Source organism: Macaca fascicularis, chromosome 20 (assembly GCF_037993035.2).
Source record: "Macaca fascicularis isolate 582-1 chromosome 20, T2T-MFA8v1.1".
NCBI classification, from domain to species: Eukaryota; Metazoa; Chordata; class Mammalia; order Primates; family Cercopithecidae; genus Macaca; species Macaca fascicularis.
Genome location: NC_088394.1, coordinates 1793215 through 1815429, shown reverse-complemented (window position 1 = coordinate 1815429; position 22215 = coordinate 1793215). Strand labels below are relative to the sequence as shown.

At 63.2% G+C, this 22215-nt stretch overlaps 1 protein-coding gene and 1 pseudogene across 2 annotated transcripts; one reads left to right on the top strand and one right to left on the bottom strand.

Annotated features, from left to right (window-relative positions):
- Positions 1 to 467: 467 nt before the first annotated feature.
- SSTR5 (somatostatin receptor 5) lies at positions 468 to 17499 on the bottom strand. Of its 2 annotated transcripts, none has more exons than XM_005590826.5 (2): positions 16859 to 17499; positions 468 to 3078 (listed from the first exon to the last, which is right to left on the bottom strand). In XM_005590826.5, exon 2 carries the CDS (start codon positions 3049 to 3051, stop codon positions 1957 to 1959), a length of 1095 nt encoding a protein of 364 aa, XP_005590883.2. In that variant the 5' UTR covers positions 3052 to 3078; positions 16859 to 17499; the 3' UTR covers positions 468 to 1956. The 2 variants fall into 2 exon arrangements, with proteins under 2 accessions (XP_005590883.2, XP_065393730.1); XM_065537658.2 differs by lacking the exon at positions 16859 to 17499 and adding an exon at positions 9056 to 9131.
- Positions 16022 to 18242, top strand: LOC102132008 (uncharacterized; annotated as a pseudogene).
- The last annotated feature ends 3973 nt before the right edge of the window (positions 18243 to 22215 follow it).

Below are 22215 nucleotides of genomic sequence, written 5' to 3'. Positions count from 1 at the left end.
AGGGATTTCCGAGCCATCTGCTCAGTCCCCAAAGCCTTCTGAGCCGATGAACGTGGCACCCAAATCCCTGGAGAGGCAGGTCGGGGGGAGTGCTGCGGTGTGAATGGGCCTCAGTTTCCCCCAGTGCACCCTGGCTGCACCCCTCTTTGGTGACTCAGGAGGCAGAGCTTTGTGGACCCCCTGCAGAAGCCCACCCTGCCCCGCCCAGAGCTGTCGAGAAGCCGTGAGGGGCAGCTCCAGCCTAAGACCCCAGGCAGCTTCCATCACTTTCACCCTCTTCACTAATTCCGCGCCTCCCGCTTCCTGCTGGGCATTTGGCTGCTCCCAGCCCGGCCTTGTCTGGCTCAGCAGGGCTGGGGCCGGGGGCTGGGCCCTGTGTTGGGCCTCGGGGGACCCCAGGCTCCACTCGCTCTGGTCTGTGCTGGCTGCGTTCGGCTCCAGGGACAATATTTGCTCAGGAAAGGATCAAACATGTATCCTCGTGTTTATTCAGGGGAGCAGTTGTCAAACACGCGTGTCCTCATCGCTCAGATGTTTCCCAGGCCTGGCCTCCGCCTGGGCCTTTCTCCAGCCAGGATCTGTGCCCACTCAGCCGCACCCTGCACCCTCCGGGAGGACGAGGTCCCGCTCTGAGCAGACGGCAGGAGCGCGGGTCGGGGCCAGTGCTGGGCAGGGCAGTGGGGTCCCTGGGGCCGAGTGATGCCGCACCCTGGTCCTTTTCCTTCCAGCCTCAGAGTGAGGCCAAGGTGCCCCAGAGACCCCAGCAAGTCTCTCCGGGCCCACATTCTGGGCCTGGGGCGCCAGGAGGAGCTGGCATTTGGGGTGGGGGAGGTGGGACAATTCTAGGTGGGGGGTAGCGGGATTCCCAGGGCCTGCCATTTGCGTCACCCACGCGTCCGCCATCTCTCAGCAGTGCTGTCTGCTGTGGCCCGGGGAGCAGCTCCCCACTGCGCCTGGATGACTGGCATCTGCTCCTGTCCCCGTTCCCTCTCCCGGGCCGGAGTCCCTGTCCCAAAGCAGAAGAGACAGCTGCAAGTTCCCCGTCCTCACCACCCTCCCTCAAGAGCCCCCCGAGACTCTGAGGTCCTCCTCCAGCAGGAGCCCCTCTCCCTAGTGCCCCCAGACACAACCTGCACTGGACCCCTCCAGACAGAGCCAATCCCAGCACAGCACAACCACCTGCACCCCCCGAAGCCTGGAGGGCCGGAGCCTCCACCCCAGCCTCAGCCCCCGGCTCTCCTCTGCACCGGCCGCCTCCCCACCTCGCCCCTGGCTGGGCCAACTCCCAAGCCCCCCCGCTCCCCTCTCTGAGACAGCAACTGCCACCCGCAGAGTCCTGTGGGGGGTGTCGGGCAGCAGGGTGGGGCCCCCAGGACGGGCGTGACCCTGGCTGACCGATGGCTGCCCAGCCACACTCCCCTTACATCCGTGTCCCCAGAGTCCACACAGTGCAGGGCAAGCGAGGGGCTGGGGCCGCAGCCAGGGACTCCAGGGGACCTGCGTCAAGCACTTTCGGGTGCCTTTAAATTTAGCAGAGCAGCCCCGGACGTGGACCAGGTGGCTCGGAGCTGACTCGAGGGCACAGTAGCTGGTGGGCCGGGCAGGTCAGTCCCTGCAGTCAGGAAGACCCTCTCGCCTGGCCGGCCTTCTGGAAAAGTCGCTCCCCAGAGGGAAAGCCGTCATGGGCTGGGGCCGGACGGAGGGTGAGGCAGCCCTGAGCACTTTCAAGGCACGGCCAAGCCCCCCACCTCCCGAGAGCCCCGCCATGTGGCAGACGGCTGGAGGGGGTGGGGGTACTGTGGGGCGCCTTCTGCCCTGTGTCCACCCCAGCCTGGCCTCAGCCAGCTCTGTCCTCACACCACCGCCGGGCAGCATCCTGACTGGCAGGTCACGGGTGGGGGTCACTGCAGTGCACCTGGGGGTGACGCGGGGCCGCCCACCCCCCCACCGGGGCCCTCACAGCTTGCTGGTCTGCATAAGCCCATTGGCTTCCGCGCCGTGCGTGGGCGGCATGGCCTCCTGCTGCTGCCGGCTCCTATCTGGCCGCGGCTCCATGGCGTCAGCGTCCTTGGCGCCGGAGCCCTTGCGGAGGCACAGAACCTTCTGGAAGCTCTGGCGGAAGTTGTCAGAGAGGAAGCCGTAGAGGACGGGGTTGGCGCAGCTGTTGGCGTAGGAGAGGATGACCACGAAGAAGTAGAGGCCGGCGGAGGCGGGCTCCTGGGGCAGCGCCACGGCCAGGTTGACGATGTTGACGGTGAAGAAGGGCAGCCAGCATCCCGCGAACACCAGCACCACCACCAACACCATGCGCGTCACCTTCCGCTCCGAGCGCCGCCGCACGCAGCCCACGCGCACGCCCGCCGCCCTCACCTTCACCACGATGAGCAGGTAGCACAGGCAGATGACCAGCAGCGGCCCGAAGAAGCCCAGCACGGCCGTGTAGATGATGAAGACGGCACCCCACAGCCCCACGGGCTCCGGCCAGCTGGCATTGCAAGTGCCGCCCTCCTGCACGTCTGCGAACACCAGGAGCGGCAGCGACATGCACAGAGACAGGGCCCAGGCCGCGGCGCTCGCCAGCTTGGCCACACGTGGGCGGCGCCAGCGGGCGGAGCTCAGCGGATGCACCACGGCCAGGTAGCGGTCCACACTCATGACCGTCAGGCAGAAGACACTGGTGAACTGGTTGACGCCGTCCAGCGTCATGACCAGGCGGCACAGGATGGGGCCGAAGGGCCAGAAGGATGCGGCGTTCTGCGTGGCCAGGAAGGGCAGCCCCAGCATGTAGAGGACGTCGGCCACTGCCAGGTTGAGGATGTAGATGTTGGTGACCGTCTTCATCTTGGCGAAGCGCAGCACCACGTAGATGACCAGCGTGTTCCCGCCCAGCCCAGCCGCGCACACCAGCAGGTACAGCACGGGCACCAGCACTGCCCGGGCCCCCACCGAGGGCGCCGGCCCCACCAGCGTCCTGTTGTCGCCACCTCCGGAGGCAGCCCCCGGGGAGGAGGCGTTCCAGCTGGGCGTGGAAGCTGGGAACAGGGGTTCCATGGCGGCAGCCCGGGGGCACGTCGGGCTCTGCAAGAGAAGGGAGGACGTCAGGGTGGTGAGTCCCTGAACCGGCACATGCAGGCATTCCTTCCTCGGGGCCCCAGCCCGGCCCCAGCCCCGCCTGCCGGGAGGCGCGGGATCACCGGGTAAACACGATTAGTCATGTTCAGCTCGGCCAGGAATCACATTAAGTAAATTGTTTGGAAAACAAGCCAGGAGAGGAAGGAGCAGTGGGCAGGTGGCCCTGGGAACCCAGACGGACAGCTGCTGTCGATACGGCGACGGCTGCCCTGTGGCCGCCCCTGCACCCAGATGGCGCCTGGCCTGGCTGCAGCGTCCTGGAGTCTGAGGCCAGCACCTGCGTCTCCCTGAAGCCCCTCGGAGCCTGCCCTGTGGTGCTGCTGCCCTCGTCTCCCAGGTAAGGGGCCGAGGCCCAGCGGGCAGCACCTCCCGGACACACAGGGAGAGGCGGCAGTGGAGAAGGACAGGGCTGGTGAATGGCCCCCTGCCCGCCTGGGATGAATGGCGCCTGGCTAGGTCGACCCAAGAAGTGGCTGGATGGGGTGCTGCCACCACAGGCTTGAGGGGCTTTCACCGCGGTAGACCCTGCCCATCGGCCGCCGGGCCTCTCGCCAGGCCAGCGCAGGGACCGTCACCCCCACAGCAATGACAGACATCTCTAAACCCAGGTGGGGGCACAGCACAGGGCCAGGCAGACACCGCCCCTCCCCACGGGGCGGCTGCAGAGAGGCAAACACACAAACCACACAGAGCAGCCACACGGAGCCCCAGGAGTCGCACAGGGCAAAGGAGGGGGGACTGGGGATGGGGGCTGCGGGGAGAAGCCGTGGTGGGGGTCGTGGGTGGGTTAGAGGCACAGCGTCTGGGGGCTCCAGCTGCCTGACACTGCCCAGTCCCATTGGAGCTTTGAGCCCCCTCCCGGGCCCTGGAAGCCCCCGACGTGGCCCAGAGAGAGAACAGGGGAGACTGGGGCAGGGGAGGGAGGGAGGGAAGGCTTCAGCCGGGGAGAAGGGTGGACTGGGAATGGCGATGTCTGTGGGTTCAAGGCCATGGGCACGTGTGTACCTCATACATTGTTTTTGTATTTTTCTGCATGTGTGAAATAATTCATAAAAATGATACTCTGGCTGGGTGCGGTGGCTCAGACCTGTCACCCCAGCGCTGTGGGAGGCCGAGGCGGGTGGATCACCTGAGGTCAGGAGTTCGAGACCAGCCTGGGCAACATGGTGAGACCCCATCTCTACAAAAAATACAAAAATTAGCCAAGTGTGGTGGCACACGCCTGTAGTCCCAGTCACTGGGGAGGCTGAGTTGGGAGGATCATTTGAGCCCAGGAGGTCAAGGCTGCAGTGAGCTGTGACTGCATCACTGCAGCCAGTCTGGGGAACAGAGCAAAACCCTGTCTCAAAAATAAGATCAATGCCTCCCCTGACAAGTGAAGTGGAGGAAGGCCGGACATTCAGGTTGACCCTGGAGCTGTGTGGCTCTGGGGGTGGCCAGTAGAGAAGCAAAGTGCCCCCCAGGATCCAGACCAGGGACAGGCCCATCCCTGGGGGACCCTGGCCTGAGCAGGGGTGGAGCCGGCCATGGTGACTCCAGCATGTGCCGTCTGGAACCCCGGGCCTGCTCAGCTGACCGGCCGTGACCCCCGAGGCACCTCAGAGCACAAGACAACCCCAGCAGCTGCCAAGAAAGTCCACAGTCCTGGTTGGGGGCTGCGGGGCTGGGCCAAGGCCACTGAAATCTGGTAGACAAGGAAAGGAGAGCTGGGGACAGGGGAGCCCAGAACACAAGGCTGACAGCCACAGAGAGAAAACCCTCTGTCCCCAACAAACCTAGAAACCAACGTCCCCAAGCTCACGTGGCATAAACACACTAAGAAATACGACTCAGAAAACCAGCAGGGCCAGCGGACCATGGATTCATCTCAGGGGAGATAAAAATAAGAAGCTAACAGGTACACTTAGGCTATGTTTAAACCCGTGCAGGATCCACAGAGAAGGCAAGGATAAAATGTTAGGAAATACATTTAGCTTCTGTCTAAGAAGAAGTAAAATGAACAGGCATCTATTTTTAAAAATTACAAATCTTGGATGTAAAAAATACAATCATTTAGGTGGAAAAAAAAAACACTACAAAAGTGGTCAGAACCAACTCCCGTGTGGACACGGCTGAGGAGAGAATTGGTGAATGGGAAGACGGTTGAAAGGTTCGCTGAAGCAGGGTCCCGGCAGAGGGAGAGCCTGGCTGGGCTCCCCCAGACTGGCGACAGGGTCTCATCTCTGAGCGCACCTGTCCCACGCAGCATAAAGGAATGAAAGAGCGTCCCTGACAAGCTGCGGCATCTGGGCAGGAGCAGCCCTGAGAGACGCCAGCCAGACAGACAGGATGGATTCCCACAAGCAGCAGAATCCTTAGCAGGAAGGGAGCAGGGGCCTCCATGCAGACCCCAGGGGGTGGGAGAAGAGGGGTGGTGGGGAGGGAGAGAGAAAGACAGGGTGTTGGAGGGAGGGAGGGAGAGAGAGAGGAAGGGGTAGGGGGAGGGGGAAGGGAGGGAGATACAGGGAAGGGGAGGGAGGAGGGGGAAGGGAGAAGGAAAGAGGGAGGGGGGAGAGGGGAGGGGAGGGGGAGGGAGAGGGAGGGGGGGAGGGAGAGGGAGAGAGGGAGGGGAGGGGGAGGGAGAGGGAGAGGGGAGGGGGAGGGAGAGGGAGGGAGGGGGAGGGCAAGGGAAAGGGAGAGGGGAGGGGGAGGGAGGGAGGGGGAGGGGGAGGGAGAAGGAGGGAGGGGGTAGGGGGAGGGGAGGGGGAGGGAGAGGGGGATGGGAGGGGGAGGGGGGAGGGAGAGGGAGGGGAGAGGGAGAGGGAGAGGGAGAGGGAGAGGGAGAGGGAGAGGGAGACAGGGCACTGCCACCCTAGAACCCCAACCCAGTGGAGCACTGCCCAGCCAGGAGGGAAAAGTCATTTTCTGTTTTGCTGGAGCTGCTGCTGCAGATGCTCCTGGGCTGGGGTTGGGATGGAGCCTCCAGCTGCGTCTGCTCCTGACCCGGATCAAGGCCTCTCCTGGGAGACTCAGACAGGGGCCTCCTGGCAAGCGAGCTCCCATGGGCAGCAGTGGGCCTGTGGCTCTCCGCTCTCCAGGGACCAGCACAGAACACCAACACGCCATGTTTACAGCTTCCTCTGGCTGCCTGTGGAGCATGCATTCCAGAAGGACAGTGGTCTGGAGACAGCCCGCAGGCTGCGTAGGAGTCCAGACGGACGGGACAGCGACCCAGCTGCAGAGTCCTCTGAGCTGCAGCCCTCCCGGGGGAGGCACTTCCGGCCCATTCCTCCATACCAAGGAGGTCAGGTGGAGCCGACAGAGGAGCCGCCGACGCTGGGGCAGGGAGAGGGCGGCTGCCGGGCTCTGGTCCATCTCCTACACAGGCCCTGGGTCCCCAGCACATGTGGTTCCCAAATGCCTGTTTGATTTTTTGTTTTTGAGATGGGGTCTCGCTCTGTTGCCCGAGCTGGAGTGCAGTGGTGCGATCACAGCTCACTGCAGCCTCGACCTCCTGTGCTCAAGCGATCCTCCTGCCTCAGCCTCCCAAGCAGCTAAAATCAAACCCCTGTCTTTGTAGCTTCATAGCTTCAGAGGAGGCACTCAGGGCTCCTCCAAGGCCACTCCCATGACCAGAGCCCAGCGAGGGGCTCCACAGGCTGCCAGGTCCCCCGCTCTGCGGCCCCCAGTGCTCCAACTCCAGAGTTAGACTTCAGAGCAGCAAAGAACAAAAATAGACCATTATTGCTGTACCTGACTCTTGGAACATAATTCTGCAAGAGCCATTATTTGGAAGCAGTAATCTTCTGAATCATAAAATTATGCACTCACCGGGAAACTGTCCTGGTTGCCCTGTCCCTTGTGGGCGGGGGGATTCACTGGTGGGGGGCAGTGTTGGGAGCTTTCTGATCCCCAGCCCTTGGCCGGGAAGGGATCTGCTCACCCAGCATGCAGCCTGACATGGCACTGGGAGAGACTCCAGCCCCCGCCCACCCTCCACATGGGCTGCGTAGTCTGGGGTAAGTCACGGGCTTCTCCGAGCCCAGCTTCTAGGCAGCTCCTGCAAACCGTAGGGTCGCTGAGCAGATGCAACTGAGTGAGCTTCTGTGTGCAGGGTGCTGCGTGTAGTGTCAGGCATACACTGGGCGCTCAATGATTGCTCCCACAAGCTGCCCTAAGCAGCCCAGCATCTCCCCAGCATCCAGTAGGCCGCTGGCTCCTCGGAGAAGGGGGCAGAGTCTTCACAGACGCCTGCGACCAGAGATGGGGCCTCAGCACCAAGTCCTCCATGACTAGGCGGAGGTCTAGCCTGTGCCAGCCAACCCCTTGCAGGCTAGCCCAGCGCGAGGTTGGGGAGCTGGGTCCTTCACGGGGGGCAGCGACGCAGCTGCAGCTTGGAGGGGCTGCGGAACCTGCCGCTCAGGGAGGCAGTGGCTCGCACGGCTGGGGCCCACGTCCCACCCTGGAGAGGCTGCAGACCTCCCCCCGCCGGGCTCCTCCAATGTGTGCTGGGTGGGAGCAAGCGTAGGGGGACACCCTAGCTAAGACTACAGGCTCCAGCCCCTCCAAAGTCCCCCGAGCCAAGCCTGTGCTCCCAGAACGAGCATTCTGACCTGTTTCCTCTGTCGTAAGCGTAGGCTGGTGGCAGGCCCCTTCCCCCTTGGGGTCCAACTCTGTGAGTGCAGCCAATGGCACCTCCGCCTGTGCCCCACATACACGCCATCTGCCCCTGTGGCAGCCTGTGGCCAGGGGCACATACCCTCCCCAGGATGGGGAAACTGAGGCAGGTGTGGGCCAGCCTGGAGCAGCAGCAGCAGGGATTCTGCGAGTGCTTCTCAGGCCACCCTCCACACCAGGCACCTCCTCGGAGCGCCGCTGGGTCTCGCCCTGGAAATCGACGCTGGGCCCCTGTCCTTGGTGCCTTCGACCAGTTTCTGCCCAGGAGGCTCTGGCAGTCCCCACCCACATCGCCCAGAATCGCTCCCTTCAGAAACAGCGCAGCCTCGATGGAACCATCCCCAGCTTCTGTCAGCATGCACTCCAGTCTCGCCCTCGAGAGGGCCCCAGGCAGGCTGGCAGGCCGGGGACAGCGGGTCGGGCACGTGGGCGAGTCTGGGGTGCGGGTAGAGGGCCAAGGGCACACACCCCAGGGGCATGTTCTCTTTTCTGGGGAGGGTGAAGACACCGGGAGGATTCCAGGCACACACGGTGCCTTGGACAGGAGGGGGCTGTGTTCACAGTGGGCGGAGTGGCACCGCAGCCTCCCTAGTCCTAGGTCTCAGGGAACCCATCCGTGGGTGCCAGGTCACAGGGCCCCTGGGCGCTGGCCTCTGCCTGCTGCCCTCCAGGAGCTCACCGACCCAGCTGGGCGTAGGCACTGGTTGCCTCCCCAGTACGCAAATTGTGGATCCTCCCCTCGCTGGGTGCCATGGGCACCCTGGGACTTTCCTTCCGTGGCCCAGTGGCTCCTTGTGGCTTGAGTGCCACTCCCAGCCTCCACCCCAGGCTCGGAGCCCTCCCCAGCCCTACCCACCCTCCTCCAGCTCCAGGGGCCAGCCCCGCTGTGGCCCCCGTCGTGGCGAGGTGAGGCCGGGAGCGGCACGGTGGGCAGAGTGGGGCCATCTGGGTCCCCTGTGGCTTCTGGGCTGACCCTGGCAGACCGGCCGCCTGCAGACGGTGAGTTGTGGCGGGCGGGGCAGGAGATGGGAGGGATGCAGCTGCTGGGAGTGGATGGAGCGGGAGGGGAGAGACCCCCGGCGGGCGGCAGCAGGAGAGCCCCGCGGTGTGCGGAGGGCGCTCGGGGGACAGTGCACGCAGCAGGCTGGGGGCGCACGGCAGGACCCCGGGCTGGGGCTGCGCACACAGGGTGAGACCCCCAGCGGGGACAACAGCAGAGGGCGGGGGGCGCCCGCGCGGGAAGGGGACGGGGGCGGGCGGCACTCACCTGGGCGGCGGCGCCCTCTGGCCAGGGGAGCCCCGATGTCCGCGCGGCGCTGGCTCCGGGCTCTCGGGCACCGGCTGGGAGGGGGCGGTGCGGGGCGGGGCGGGGGCGGGGGCGGGGCCAGTGTTGGGTGGGGGCGGGGCGGGGCCGCTTCACCTGCCCCACTCCCGGCTCCCACGTCTGGCCTCCCAGAACCCTCGCGGACTGGCCCACAGCCCTGCTCCCACTGGCAGTGACCCCATGGTCGTCTGCGCCCCCACCCTATTTTCTTGCTGTCTGCTCTGAGGTAGACCCCAGCTTGGGGTGGGGGTCCTGCCGCCAGCAGGCGGCCAGGGGGTCCCTCCTGGAGAGTCTCAAGAGGGTGGAGGGTCCTTGCTAAGGGGAGAGGGTCAGGGGCTCTGCAGGCGTCTCTGAGGCGTGGGCTGGGATTGCGGAGACAAGTGGGTGGGTGGAGGCTGGCGGGGCGACAGGCAGCCCCAGCGAGAGGGGGTCCATGGTAGTGGGATTTCCAGGACAGTCCATTTGGGTTTTAACCATGGCTTATTTGTGGATCCTACACATATTTAAATACAGTCTAAAGGTACCCGCTAAGTTGTTACTTTTATTTCCACTGAAATGAATCCATGGGTACACCTTAGTCCCTCACCTAAGGTGGGGTTCTCAAGCAGGCGGTGGAGTCACCTGGGTCCTCAAAGAAGATTCCTGGGCCTCGAGCTGGGCCCCCGACTCCCCAGGCAGTCAAGGCCTGGGAATCTGCATTCGTGACAAGCTCCCGGGATGCTGATCCCCCAGTCCGTGGAGCCTCCCGTGAGCGCCGCTGATGGTAACAAGCAGGATTGAGCGCCTCGTTCTGCTGAGCACGGAGGCTGCGGATCACCGGACATTTTCCCTCCAGGAGGTCCCCCAGCCCCCTCCCCTGCCCCGCCCTGACTCAGGGAGCCCCGCCACTGACTGAAGTGAGGGGCCCCCAGGTGACAACAGAACTCTGAAGGCCCCGGGCCCCTCTCTGAGGGAGGTGGGAACAGCCGCCTGCCCTCTGTTCAGAGGTGGGTCAGCTCCCACTGGCCAGGCTCATGTTGAAGAGGCACCAGCAGCTCCCACAGAAGGCCGGGTACCGGGACCACGTTCGCACCTTTAAGCTTTTCACTGTTTCTACTTGTTCTACAAGGAGGATGTATTGCCTTTATCATCAAGCAAGAGTGCTTAGAGGACCACGGCACCCAGCCCCAAGGTCCCCTCCCCTCCTGCCCAGCCTGCGGCCATGGCCAGACCCTCAGGGGAGGCTGCAGGCTGGGCCCAGGGCCCCTGCCAGAATCCTCCCCATAAGCCTTTCCATCCTCTCTAGAGGTACCTGGGCTCCATCCCCCAACCCCTGCCAGCAGTAGCTTCCTGAGGCAGATCCTCTGAGAACCTCTTTGTGGCCCCAACTCCTCCCCCATCTCATCTGCTGCCCCTCCCCTCAGCCTCCTCCCGCCATCCTGCCATCCTCGAAGTTCTTGCCTCAGCTCCTGGCTGTGTTCCTCCAGCTCCCGCCACCTTGTACCTGGGCCCCCATCCATCATGTTCTGGGGCTCCCTGAGAAGCCTCTGGGGTCCCACTGTTCTGGAATCGCTGGGCAGCCCAGGGGTGCAGGGTCCCGTGTGAGAGTCAGGGCCCAGCGCCCAGTGGGAGCTCAGCCCTGCGGGTGCTGGATTTACTCACATCCCCAACATCAAGCCGGGACACCCTCCACCCCCAAGCTCCTGGGCCCTCCTGGGGGCCTGATGGCCAGAAAGGGGACCTGTCGGCCCCGTGCTGCCCCTCCTGCCATCAGTCACCCTGAGTTCTGGGCAGGAGTCCCCTGGCCTCAATCCCACCCACCCCAGGAGGATCAAATGAGGTGACGCCCGCCTGGGACGCTGCAGAGGTTCAGCCCAGCACCGTGAGGATTAGTGACCACTGGGAGCCATGGCAACCGGATGGTGGCTGGATGCACTCCGCAGGGATGGTCCACACACCCCTCTCCAGGGACCCCATCCTAGCTGTGACCTGTCCCACTGCCCATGACACCCCCTTTCCTGAAGCTGAGGCCAGCAGCTCCCGGACACAAGGCCGTGCCCCTCCCACACCAGGCAGAGGCGTGGTCACTGTGCTCAGGCTCCCCTGTAATTATTCAAAAGCGACAGAGGCTGACTCCAGCTCACCTGGAACACCCCAGAGGCCTCTCGTCTTTGTCCCCGGACTGGGCCAGGCCCTGGGGATGGTGGCCAGGAGGAGTGTGGGGCGCTCTGTCCTGCAGCCAACAGGGCCCTCCCTCCACTCCTCCAAAGGGCTCCCCTGCCCCCGTGACCCTCTGAGCACCAGGCCTTTGCCCTGGCTGCCCCCCTGCCTGGTGCACCCACCTCCCTTTCTGCAGGTAACTCCTCCGGCAGCTCAAGCCACCCTCCCTCCGGGAAGCCCCGGCCGCCCCACACTTGTTCCACTGCCTGCTGCCCCCAACCGCCTATGGATGCTCACAGGAGGCCACGGGGCCTGGCGGGTCTCAACATCATCCCCGGGTCTGATCACAGCAGGATTCCAATAAACACGGGTCCACGTGCACCTCCCGGTCCTGGCTGCTGCAGCACAGCCCGCCGGATGGGAGGTCAGAGGTCAGCCCCCACGGGGGCAGCACAGCAGGTCACCAGCCTCCCGACAGGAGAAGAAAGACGCTGGTGCACGTGCTGCAGGCATGTGTCGCCGGGACCGGGCTGGGACGGTGTCCTGGTGTCTGACCTCCTCAGGGAACCACCGCACAGCGTCCCCAAGAGCACAGGGTGCCCCGAAGTCCTGCGGATTCCAGCCTGGGGACCCGGCAGCAGGGGCTTCCCACTAAGGCGTCTGGAGTGAGGTGCAGGCTGCAGCTGCCAAGGGCAGAGCGTGGCCCGGAGTCCAGCGAGAAGCAGGGAGACCCTTGAAGGGTTTCAAGGATGGGGCCTTCTGCAGGGGCCTGAGCCCCGCCCCTGGGGCCCTGGGGGTGGCTGACCCTCCTGGCCGTGGTCTCAGGCCTCAGTGGCCACTGTGTTAAAATGGCGTACTCATTAAAATGCAGCTTCCCAGGCTACCCCAGCCTTCAGGATGGGAGGCGGGGGCAGTGCTGAGGCCCTCACCTCGCACGGGCTTAAGGGACGTCACTGTGCTGGGCGCTGGTCCAGATGCCAGGGACAGAGCAGGTACCAAAGACCTGCCCCCTCCCAGCCCCAGGTAGTGGCCACAGCCAGGCCTGCACTGGGGGGAAGGTGAGGGTGAGGAATTTGAGTGAATATGCCCTGGAAACTTGGCGTCTGGAGCTGGTGAGAGACCCCCACACGAGATCCCCACACTCCTGGGGGATCATGGGGCCCCCCCGGTCCCACCTGGGCTAGGGCAGTGGGTTATACCACCCAAGAGAGGCCTCAGGCCTGCGCCAGCACTCTGATAGGCCCAGCTGGGGGGTGGGTCCTGCTCTCCTGGGCATCATTTGAAAATGGGGAAACTGGCCGGGCGCGGTGGCTCAAGCCTGTAATCCCAGCACTTTGGGAGGCCGAGGCGGGCGGATCACGAGGTCAGGAGATCGAGACCATCTTGGCTAACACAATGAAACCCCGTCTCCACTAAAAATACAAAAAAAATTAGCCGGGTGTGGCGGCGGCGCCTGTAGTCCCAGCTACTCGGGAGGCTGAGGCAGGAGAATGGCGGGAACCCGGGAGGCGGAGCTTGCAGTGAGCCGAGATCGTGCCACTGCACTCCAGCCTGGGCGACAGAGCGAGACTCCGCCTCACAAAAAAAAAAAAAAAAAAAGAAAATGGGGAAACTGAGGCTCAGAGAAGGTAAGAGTCTTGACTTGGAGCTGAGTTTCTGGATGCTCGGGCCGGGTCCCACCCAGGACACCCTGCTGTCCGGTCGGGGAGGGCTCTGCAGGTGTGACATCCTGCTGTCCAGTCAGGGGAGGGGCTCTGCAGGTGTGACACCCTGCTGTCCGGTCAGGGGAGGGGCTCTGCAGGTGTGACACCCTGCTGTCCGGTCAGGGGAGGGGCTCTGCAGGTGTGACACCCTGCTGTCCAGTCAGGGGAGGGGCTCTGCAGGTGTGACACCCTGCTGTCCAGTCAGGGGAGGGGCTCTGCAGGTGTGACACCCTGCTGTCCGGTCAGGGGAGGGCTCTGCAGGTGTGACAGCCTGCTGTCCGGTCAGGGGAGGGCTCTGCAGGTGTGACACCCTGCTGTCCGGTCAGGGGAGGGCTCTGCAGGTGTGACAGCCTGCTGTCCGGTCAGGGGAGGGCTCTGCAGGCGTGAGGAGGGAGATCAGGGCAGACGCAGGTTCCTCCCGGTCCCTGCCACAGCCCAGCTGGAGCCCACCTCATCCCAGACAATGAGGCCCTGGAAGTCCCAGCCCAGCCTCAGCATTGGCAGCGTCCTCGTTCATCCTGGGAGGTGCTTCACGTGGTCACCAGGCAGCCCCACTCCTGGCAAAGGCTCCCATAAGGCGAAATTCATCCTCTTCCCGGGGTATGCCAGGCAGCTCTCGGGGCACTGCTGTCTGGGACTGTGGACTCAGCCTGGGCAGGGCAGGGGGAAGCAGCCGAGGCCGTTCACACAGATGGTACAGCCCCATTACCAGGACCCCACCTGCATGCAGGACACCAGCCCTTCAGCTGGGGCCAAACCCAGCATCCGGTACAGCTGTGGGCGCTGACTCAGGCAGTGGGGTGTGAAGGCAGGACCGTAGTGAGGGAGGAGGAAGGGGGCGAGCTTCCAAAATTAACAGCCACATGACGCGGAGACTATTAACATCCCACCGTACAGACAGTGGCGGAGTCCACAGAGGCAGCGTCCACAGAGGGGCCAGGCGAGCCCATCGCTGCTGTAGGGCTGGGACTCAGGAATGGACATGCAAAGGGCAGCCCTCATAGCCATATGGACAGCAAAGAGGGTGTCACAGTACAGGTGCCGTGGGACAGGTCACAGCTAGGGTGGGGTCCCTGGAGAGGGGTCTGAGGACTGTCCCTGCGGAGTCCATCCAGCCACCATCCGGTTGCCATGGCTCCCAGCAACCACTAAGCCTCACGGTGCTGGGCTTGACCTCTGCGGCATCCCAGGCGGGCGTTGCCTCACTGGATCCTTCTGGGTGGGTAGGACCAAGGCGAGGGGACTCCTGCCCAGAACTCAGGGTGGCTGATGGTGGGACGGGCGCTGTAGGCCCGACAGGCCCCCTCTCTGGCCATCAGTCCCGCAGGAGGTCACTGGGGGAGGGGTCACAGCCAGGATCCAGACCCCGTGTGATGCCAAAGGCCGTGGGCGTTCCTGCACAGGAGCAGCTGCTGACTCATCCAGAGACGGAGGAAGCCAGGAGCCAAACCCCTGTCGGCTCCAGTGGGGACGGCACCAGTCTCATGAGGCCAGAGGAGACCCAGTGCCAGGATCCAGACATGGGGTCCTATCGGAGGCTACACACGGGGGAGAGGGTCCAGCGGCAGCAGTCGGGGCAGGAGAACTACAATCAGTGCAAAAACCACAATCACAACCACTGCAAAACCACAAACATCTCAAAAACCACAACCACTGCAAAACCCACAATCACAACTACCGCAAAAACCACAACCACCACAAAACCACAACCACTGCAAAAACCACAACCACTGCAAGAAGCACGCCTATCCTACAGCGTTTTCACTTAGCACCCTCGCCCACAACCTCCACCCACAGCCTCCATCCTCCCCCAACAACCTCCACCCACAGCCTCCATCCTCCCCCAACAACCTCCACCCACAGCCTCCATTGAGCCCAAAACAAAGGGTCTCAATCCTCAGCATTGCCCGGGTTCCACAGGACAGCCAGGGTTCAGATGTTCCTCATAGAGAGGACTTGGGTCTCCGGTTGGCTCCTCCCAGATTCCCTCGCTGGGAACCCCAACCACCTTCAGGTGTGTCTGCCGCAGAGGCACCCCCAGGTGCACCTCAGTTACTGCCGTCAGGAGCGTTCACCAGGTGTGGTGGTCTCTCCTTGCACTGCTGGAAAATACCCGCGATCAGGCGCGGTGGCTGACGCCTGTGATCCCAGCACTGTGGGAAGCCGGGGTAGGGGGGATCATGAAGTCAGGAGTTCAAGACCAGCCTGGCCAACATGGTAAAACCCCGTCTCTACTAAAAATATAAAAATTAGCAGGTGTGGTGGCGGATGCCTGTAATCCCAGCTACTTGGGAGGCTGAGGCAGGAGAATCGCTTCAACCTGGGAGGCAGAGGGTGCACTGAGCAGACATTGCGCCACTGCACTCCAGCCTGGGCGACAGAGCGAGACGCTGTCCACTCCCACCCCCCACCAAAAAAAAAATACCCGAGACTGGGTAATTTATAGAGAAAAGAGTTTAATTGGCTCAGGCTTTGCGGGCTGTACGGAAAACATAGCTGCTTCTGTCTCTGGAGAGGCTCCAAGAAGCTTCCAAATCTGCTGGAAGGCAGAAGCGGGAGCAGGCGTCTCACATGGCAAGAGCAGGAACCAGAGACAGAGCAGGTGCCGGACACATTTAAACGGCCACTCACCACCTCGAGGAGAGCACCAGGAGGGATGGGGCCAAGCCATTCACGAGAAATCCCCCCCTGATACCCAGTCACTCCCCACCAGGCCCCAGCACCACACTGCAGACTCCATTTCCACACGAGGTTTGGGTAGGGATGCAGAGCCACACGGAGCGGGTGTGGGGGGTGCTCAGGGACCACACGCCCCACGGTGGACGCTGCATCCAGGGGCCAGGGTGTCTGGGAAGAGGCTGAGAGCCAGCGTGGCTGTGGCCCCTCCATCCAGGCATCACAGACCAGGGCTGGCAGGTTTTGGGGGGTGTCCACCTCCACCACCCTGATTCCCAGGTCCTGTTCCAGGGAAACATGCAGAGGAAATGGCTGGAGAGCGAAGTCCAGACACGGGGGCCATGAGAGCCGGACACCACGCAGCTGCAGACCCCGACCCTGACCCAAATTGCATGTGGCTGAGGACCCCCAAGCCAGACGCCACGCGGCCGCGGACCCCAACCCAGACAGACTCCGACCCACCCGTGCTGCCCCCAGCCCCAGAAGTCAAACCACAGCGTCCCCCCAGCACGGTCCGGGCTCCCGCAGGTACAGCAGCTTCCTGAGGCGGCCCCACCTGCAACTCCGGACCAATCAGAGAAGGCCAAGTGGGCTCCCCAAGCCCAGCCGTGGGACCCCCGATCTAGAGGGCCCCTCCCCGCCCCAGGCCAGCAGCCACGCTCGGGCTCCGCATCAAGTCCGCCAAATGCAGGGGCGAGGGCCGACCCCGCTACGGGAACCAAGCGCAGGAAACAGCCGGTGCAGCGTGCGCTCGGGCGGCCCATCTCCATCCGGACCCGCCGCTGCGGCCGCAGGTTCACGCCATTCCGCGGACACGTCTCCGGCGCCTCCAGCCCCTCAGAAACCCGGGGTTTCTATGGCAAAGGTCCTGGTGGGAATCGCACCACCTGCCGTTCCTGCCTCCGCGGTGGATTCGCTGCGTTAAACTGCCCCCCGCTCTTCATCCCCCAACCCCCGGCAGCCTCCGACCCTCCCTCCCCCGGCGGCGCAGCGCAGCCTTTTGCAGGCGCTAAGCTGGAATCCGACCGCGCAGCCTTCGCACCGGGGCGCGCTTCAGGCCCCCAACGCCTCTCCCAGGCTTCATCACCCAGTTCTCTCTGGCGCCGGAGGAAACCCCCAGCTGCTTCTCCACTCACCACTGAAGTGCGTCTCGGCTGCCCCCAGCCCCGTGCCCTCCTGAGAACACTGCAGGCCGCAACCCCACGGCCCACCCCCGACCTGCACTCACCGTGCGGGGCCTGTGGAGCCTCCACCCTTTGGAGGAAGGACGTGTCAAAGCTTGGAGGTGCGCGGCCTGTCTCGCCTCCGCCCCAGGCCGGGCATGGCGCGCCGCAGGGTCTCAGCTGGGATCAGCCTGGCCCCAAAGGATTTATCGTTGAAAGCGCTGGTCCCAGAACCCAAGGGGAAGACGTGCTGGTTTTCTGACGAGCTGGGCCACCTCCTCTAGGAAGCCCTCCTCCTTGCAGCTCTGTGGCCGTCGTAGGCTTGCAAGAGTCAAAGGGCCCGGCCCATAGCGGCTCCTGGCACTGGGCCGGACAGTGTCCTGCCCCCAAAATTCATGTCCACCCAGAACCTCCGAATGCAACTTTCCTTGGAAATAGGGGCTTTGCAGATGTAATTAAGGATCTTGGGGTGAGGTTACCCTGGATTGAGGCTGGGTCCCAAGTCTGTCACTGGTGTTCCTCCGTGAAGAGCAGAGCAGAGCAGAGCAGACAGAGGCAGGGCCTGGAGCCTCGGCCGCAGCAGGGGTGTGGAGCCCCCAGAGCTTGAAGGGGAGGGAAGGATCCTCCCAGGGCCTCCAGAGGGAGAGTGCTGGGCGCTGCCCACACCTTGTTTCTGGACTTGTGGCGTCCGGAACTGGGAGAGAATAAATTTCTGGTGTTGTAAGCCTGCGTTACGGCAGCCCCAGGACGCTAAAATAGTTCAGCCCGTGCAGGCTCCTCCCTCCCTTTCTCTCTGTTGTTGTATTTTTTAGACAGGATCTCTCTCACCTGTCGCTGGAATGCCGTGGCAGGATCATGGCTTGCTGCAGCCTCTAACACCTGAGCTCACGCGATCCTCCCACCTCAGCCTCCCGAGTAGCTGGGACTACAGGTGCCATCAGACCTGGCTAATTTTAAAAAATATTTTTAGAGATGGGGGTCTCCCTGTGTGGCCCAGGCTGGCCTTGAACTCTTGGGCTCAAGTGATCCTCTCGCCTTGGCCTCCCAAAGTGTCAGGATGGCAGGCTTGAGCCATCGCGCCTGGCAGTTCCATCTCTGATGACTCCTGAAGCCCTTCATCTTGGCTAATCCAGACAGGCTTGCTGGGGGCCCCTCTCCCCTTGGAGACTTTGGGATGCGGCTGGACGTCCACGTGGCCGGGGTCCTCCACAGCCCCCAGCTTCCCAGGGCAGGAGGCAGGCTATGTCCTCGGTGAGCGTCGAGAGCGAGGCTGAGATGTTTGCCCTTCACGTTTCCACATTTAGGGGCGTTTTGTTGTTGACTCATTCAAAGCTCTTTTAAGTTGCCTAATTTGCTGCTCAGAGGGAAATGAAAAAGGAGCCATTTTCCCTGATTTGTTCACCTCAGTCAACTTTTAAATCAATAAAAAAGTGCATTTTGCTCATCGGATGCAAATAGGTACATCTTTCCTAATACATTGAGATTGAGTGATTCATCAGCCATTTCATTTCATTTGGAAGCTGAAAGCCTAAGGGCATTTGGAGAGAATTCCTCTCACTCGAGAAGAGTCGGTAATAAGTCAGCATGAACGCGCAGGTGGGGCGTGGCTCTGCCTTGGCGGAGAAACACGGCGCTGGGTGACGTACGGAAACCGGGACCTGAGGCAAGTGAAGGCTGTGGCCCTGACGGTGGCTCAGCTGTGACCAGTGCCCACCAGGGTCTGTCCTCCCCCAGAGGCCACACCCCCACAGACGCAAACCCGGGGCCCCTGCCAGGCTGGACCCCAGATGCCTCACCAGGGATCCAGGTGGGGGACTTGAATGAGGTGCAAACTCCTCGTCAAAGGACTAGCACCTCCCCATCCGGGCAGCCGCTGCCTCCCCTCGCAGTTCTAGCCGCCGCCGCCTGGTGTGGGGGGTCACGTTTGGCGCTGTGAGCTTTGGGGGTCCGAAGTCTGCCAGCCCCAAGGACAGCACGATGCCCCCCAGGCGTCCAGGCCAGCAACAGGCAACCCCTGCCCGCCCCATCCACCTCCCTGGGCTCCTTTCCCCTCAGACGCGGCCAGTGTGTGTGCTTCGGGGGGTGGGGTCTCTGCTCCTGGCCACCCCATTGCACCCCCTTCCCCTACTGACCCCCTCACACGCTCAGCACTTCCCTTCTCTGGCATCAGGCGGGGAGGAACCAGCTAGGCCCCAGGGTCAGCCCTGCCCCCAGCACCTCCCACGGCCACAGCGGTGCTGCAGGATCCAATGCACTGGAGCCCAGGGCCGCTCATGCAATCAAGCGCCAATTTCCCGGGACCCACACGGCAGAGGCTGGCGAGGGCAGGGAAGCCACGCGCAGGCCCTCGAAGCAGATGCCGCCTGCCCCCGACCGTGCCTGCGGCCACTTCCTACAACCCCTGTGACTCTGGCCGTCTCTGACCACAGGAGGCCTGGCCTGGGCGTGGGAACAGCCGGGAGTCTGGGGAGTCAATGCCCCGGGGCGCAGCCACCACAGCCCAGCCACTTCCCTATGGTAGGGACAGCTCCAGAGTGCTGCGGCCTGGGGCTCCGGGGGACAGAGTGCATCTGCCCACAGCGGTGACCTGCTTACTACTGCCCACTGGCACCCACCCTTTCACTTCATAGCACCCCCTCGATGACGGGTGTTTCCTGGGGCCACCCCCAAACTCTCTGCCTGAAGATCCTTGCCTCTGAGCCTTCCAGGGGCACCCAACAGAGACCCGGTCACCTCGCTGCCCCACGAGGACTGTCACACCACTGGGTGCTGACCTCCACACTCAGGCCACAGAGGCCACAGACACGTCCCCTTGGTCCCACGGCCAGGCCCTGGGAGGGACGTGGTGGATGCCAATACGATTGCTGCTGCCGTTCCTAGCCTGGGATCAGCTCTGGGCCCGGCCGGCCCCGAGTCACCCCTTAGCCACACACGTGGGGCCACAGCCTCTGAAAGCGTGATCAGTGTTGGTCCCGATTCAATCAGCACCCATGGGGTGACCAGAGGCCCCGAGAGCCCAGCAATGGGTGCCAGGAAGGGTGTGAGGCCTCAAGGAGCCAGGGCTGGAGCTGCAGCTGGGACCACCCCGTCAGCCACAGCAAGGACGGCAGGCAGCGGGTGCAGCTCCCCCACCTAAGCACCATCCCAGACCCATTTACCCCATGGCAGGGGCCGGTGGGGAAACTGCGGCCCGGAGGTCGGGAGGCCTGTCCGCAGTCACCACGTGTGTGAGTCTGCCGGGGCTGCCATAACAAAGAGCCACGAACTGGGACCTAAAGCCACAGAAACGCAGCTCCTGCAGCCCTGGGGCCGCAAGCCTGAGATCAAGGAGTCCATGGGGCCACACCCTCTGAAGCCTCCAGGGGAGGGCCGTTCCGCCCTGCACTGCCAGCCACCTGTGGTGTTCCTGGGCTCACCGCTGCCTCTCTCCAGTCTCTGCCTCCGACGTCACGCAGCCGACTTCGCCCTGTTGTCAGCGGCCTCCTTATAGGGTGCGGGTCATTGCCTTTGGGACCCACCCCGTCCGACCTCATCTTCCCTCCATCATTCGCAAAGACCCCATTTCCAGTGCTCACGGGCACCCGGGGTCAGGAATTCAACATACGTTTTTGGAGGGGCTCAGTTCAACCCACTCCACCAGCCTCTGAGTGCTGGGGCAGGGGATTCAGCCTCCCCCGCTGGCCGCGGTGACCACTGGGCTACACGGCTCACCAGCCAGCTCCACCTGGGGCTCAGGCCTCAGTCCCACCCAGCCCTCCGTGAGGACCAGCTGGGGGCCCCAGAAGAGGGAGAGGCAGCTGATGGCTGCGGAGATGGAGTCCCGGGGGAGGGGTGATGCACACCATCAGGTGGGGGTGGGCTCCATGGAGAGGGCACCCGAGACCCCCTCCCAAGAACCAGGCTTCCTCCTCTCAGCAGAGCCAGGCCCAGAGGGGCAGCAGACGGCCAGGCCTGTGCTTGGTCCCAGCAGAATTGTGTGGTCCGAGCCCGAGAAAAGATTCATTTGCACGTCAGCTCTGGGAGCTTCTCTGCCATTTCTGGAGACGTTGAAGAGCCGCCGTCTATAACTTCATGAGGGACGGCGGGGCCAGGGGCAGCTGCTGACCGCTCTCCCAGTGGTATCACCACATTTGCCCAGGGCCTGCCAACCCTCCCGTGCTGGGTCTGAGTGGCCACCGGCAGCACCAGATGGAGGCTCCCCGGCCCTCCCTCCTGAGCCCTGGTAGCGGGAGTGGGTGCTAAAACCTCATCCCGGGCCCCAGAGGACACGGGCCGATTCTTGCACAGAAAGCCACAGGCCTTGTCGCACCCGCTCCCTGTGGACGGGTGTGGATCAGTCATCATCATCTGCCCGCTCCCTGGGAGGGCCACGAGTTTCGCCCGCTCCTGCCTTGCCAAGGCACCGACCGACCGGAGGCGCGAATCGGGCCTGGTCGTTGGCGGTTCGATCTGGGGACCGGCTCTTTGAGGTCTGTCCTGTTCAGCCCTGCCTGAGGCATAGGGTCTTCTAGACCTTGGGTTTGTGGTGCGGGGCTGCTGGATAGATGCAGTAACGGCAGCAAGGAGAACGGGCATTTCTGCTGAGCCTTTTAGGTCTACGACACCTGTTTTCCCACGTGGCCCTCCTGACGCCTGTGAGGGAGGTGAGGCTGCAGGTGAGGAGGCGGGGGCTCCAGGCAGGGGCAACCTCCACCCACCCTCATCCACGCAGCTTATCGGGGCCGGGCCGGGGCTCAGACCCAAAGCTGACGCCTGTGCCTGTACCCCCGGGGCGCTGCCTCTCTCACCAGGGCACGGATGGGGCACTGCTGGCAGCCAGCGGACGGGGTGGGGGATATGGAGTCTGGTTCCAGTAAGGAAGGAGACCACTACTACTCCTGCTGCCCTCCTCCCCCCACCTTGCCTAGTTCACAAGACAGGAGAAAAGAGAGAAAGAAATAACATAAGATAAACAGTCAGACAACCTTGGCACCACCACCCGGCCCTAGGAGTTAAAAAAAGTAATAATAATAACATCAACCCCGACCTAAACTACTTGTGTTATCTGTAAATCCCAGACACCGTATTAAAAAAAAAGCATTGTAAAACTTTTTGTTAGCTGATGCATGTAGCCCCCAGTCACGTTTCCCACGCTTGCTCGGTTTATCACGCCCCTTTCACGTGGACCCCTTAAGGTTGTAAGCCTTTAAAAAGGCAAAGGATTTCTTTCTCGGGAAGGTCGGCTCTTAAGATGCGAGTCTGAAGACGCTCCTGGCCGAATAAAAAACCTCTTCCTTCTTTAATCCGGTGTCTGAGGAGTTTTGTCTGTGGCTCATCCTGCTACACCAGGACATAGAGGCCACCCAGGCTCCAGCAAAGGCAAACGTGCACCCTCCGTGGAGATGCATCCCCCTGGGGCTTGGGCTCCATAGAAGAAACGGCC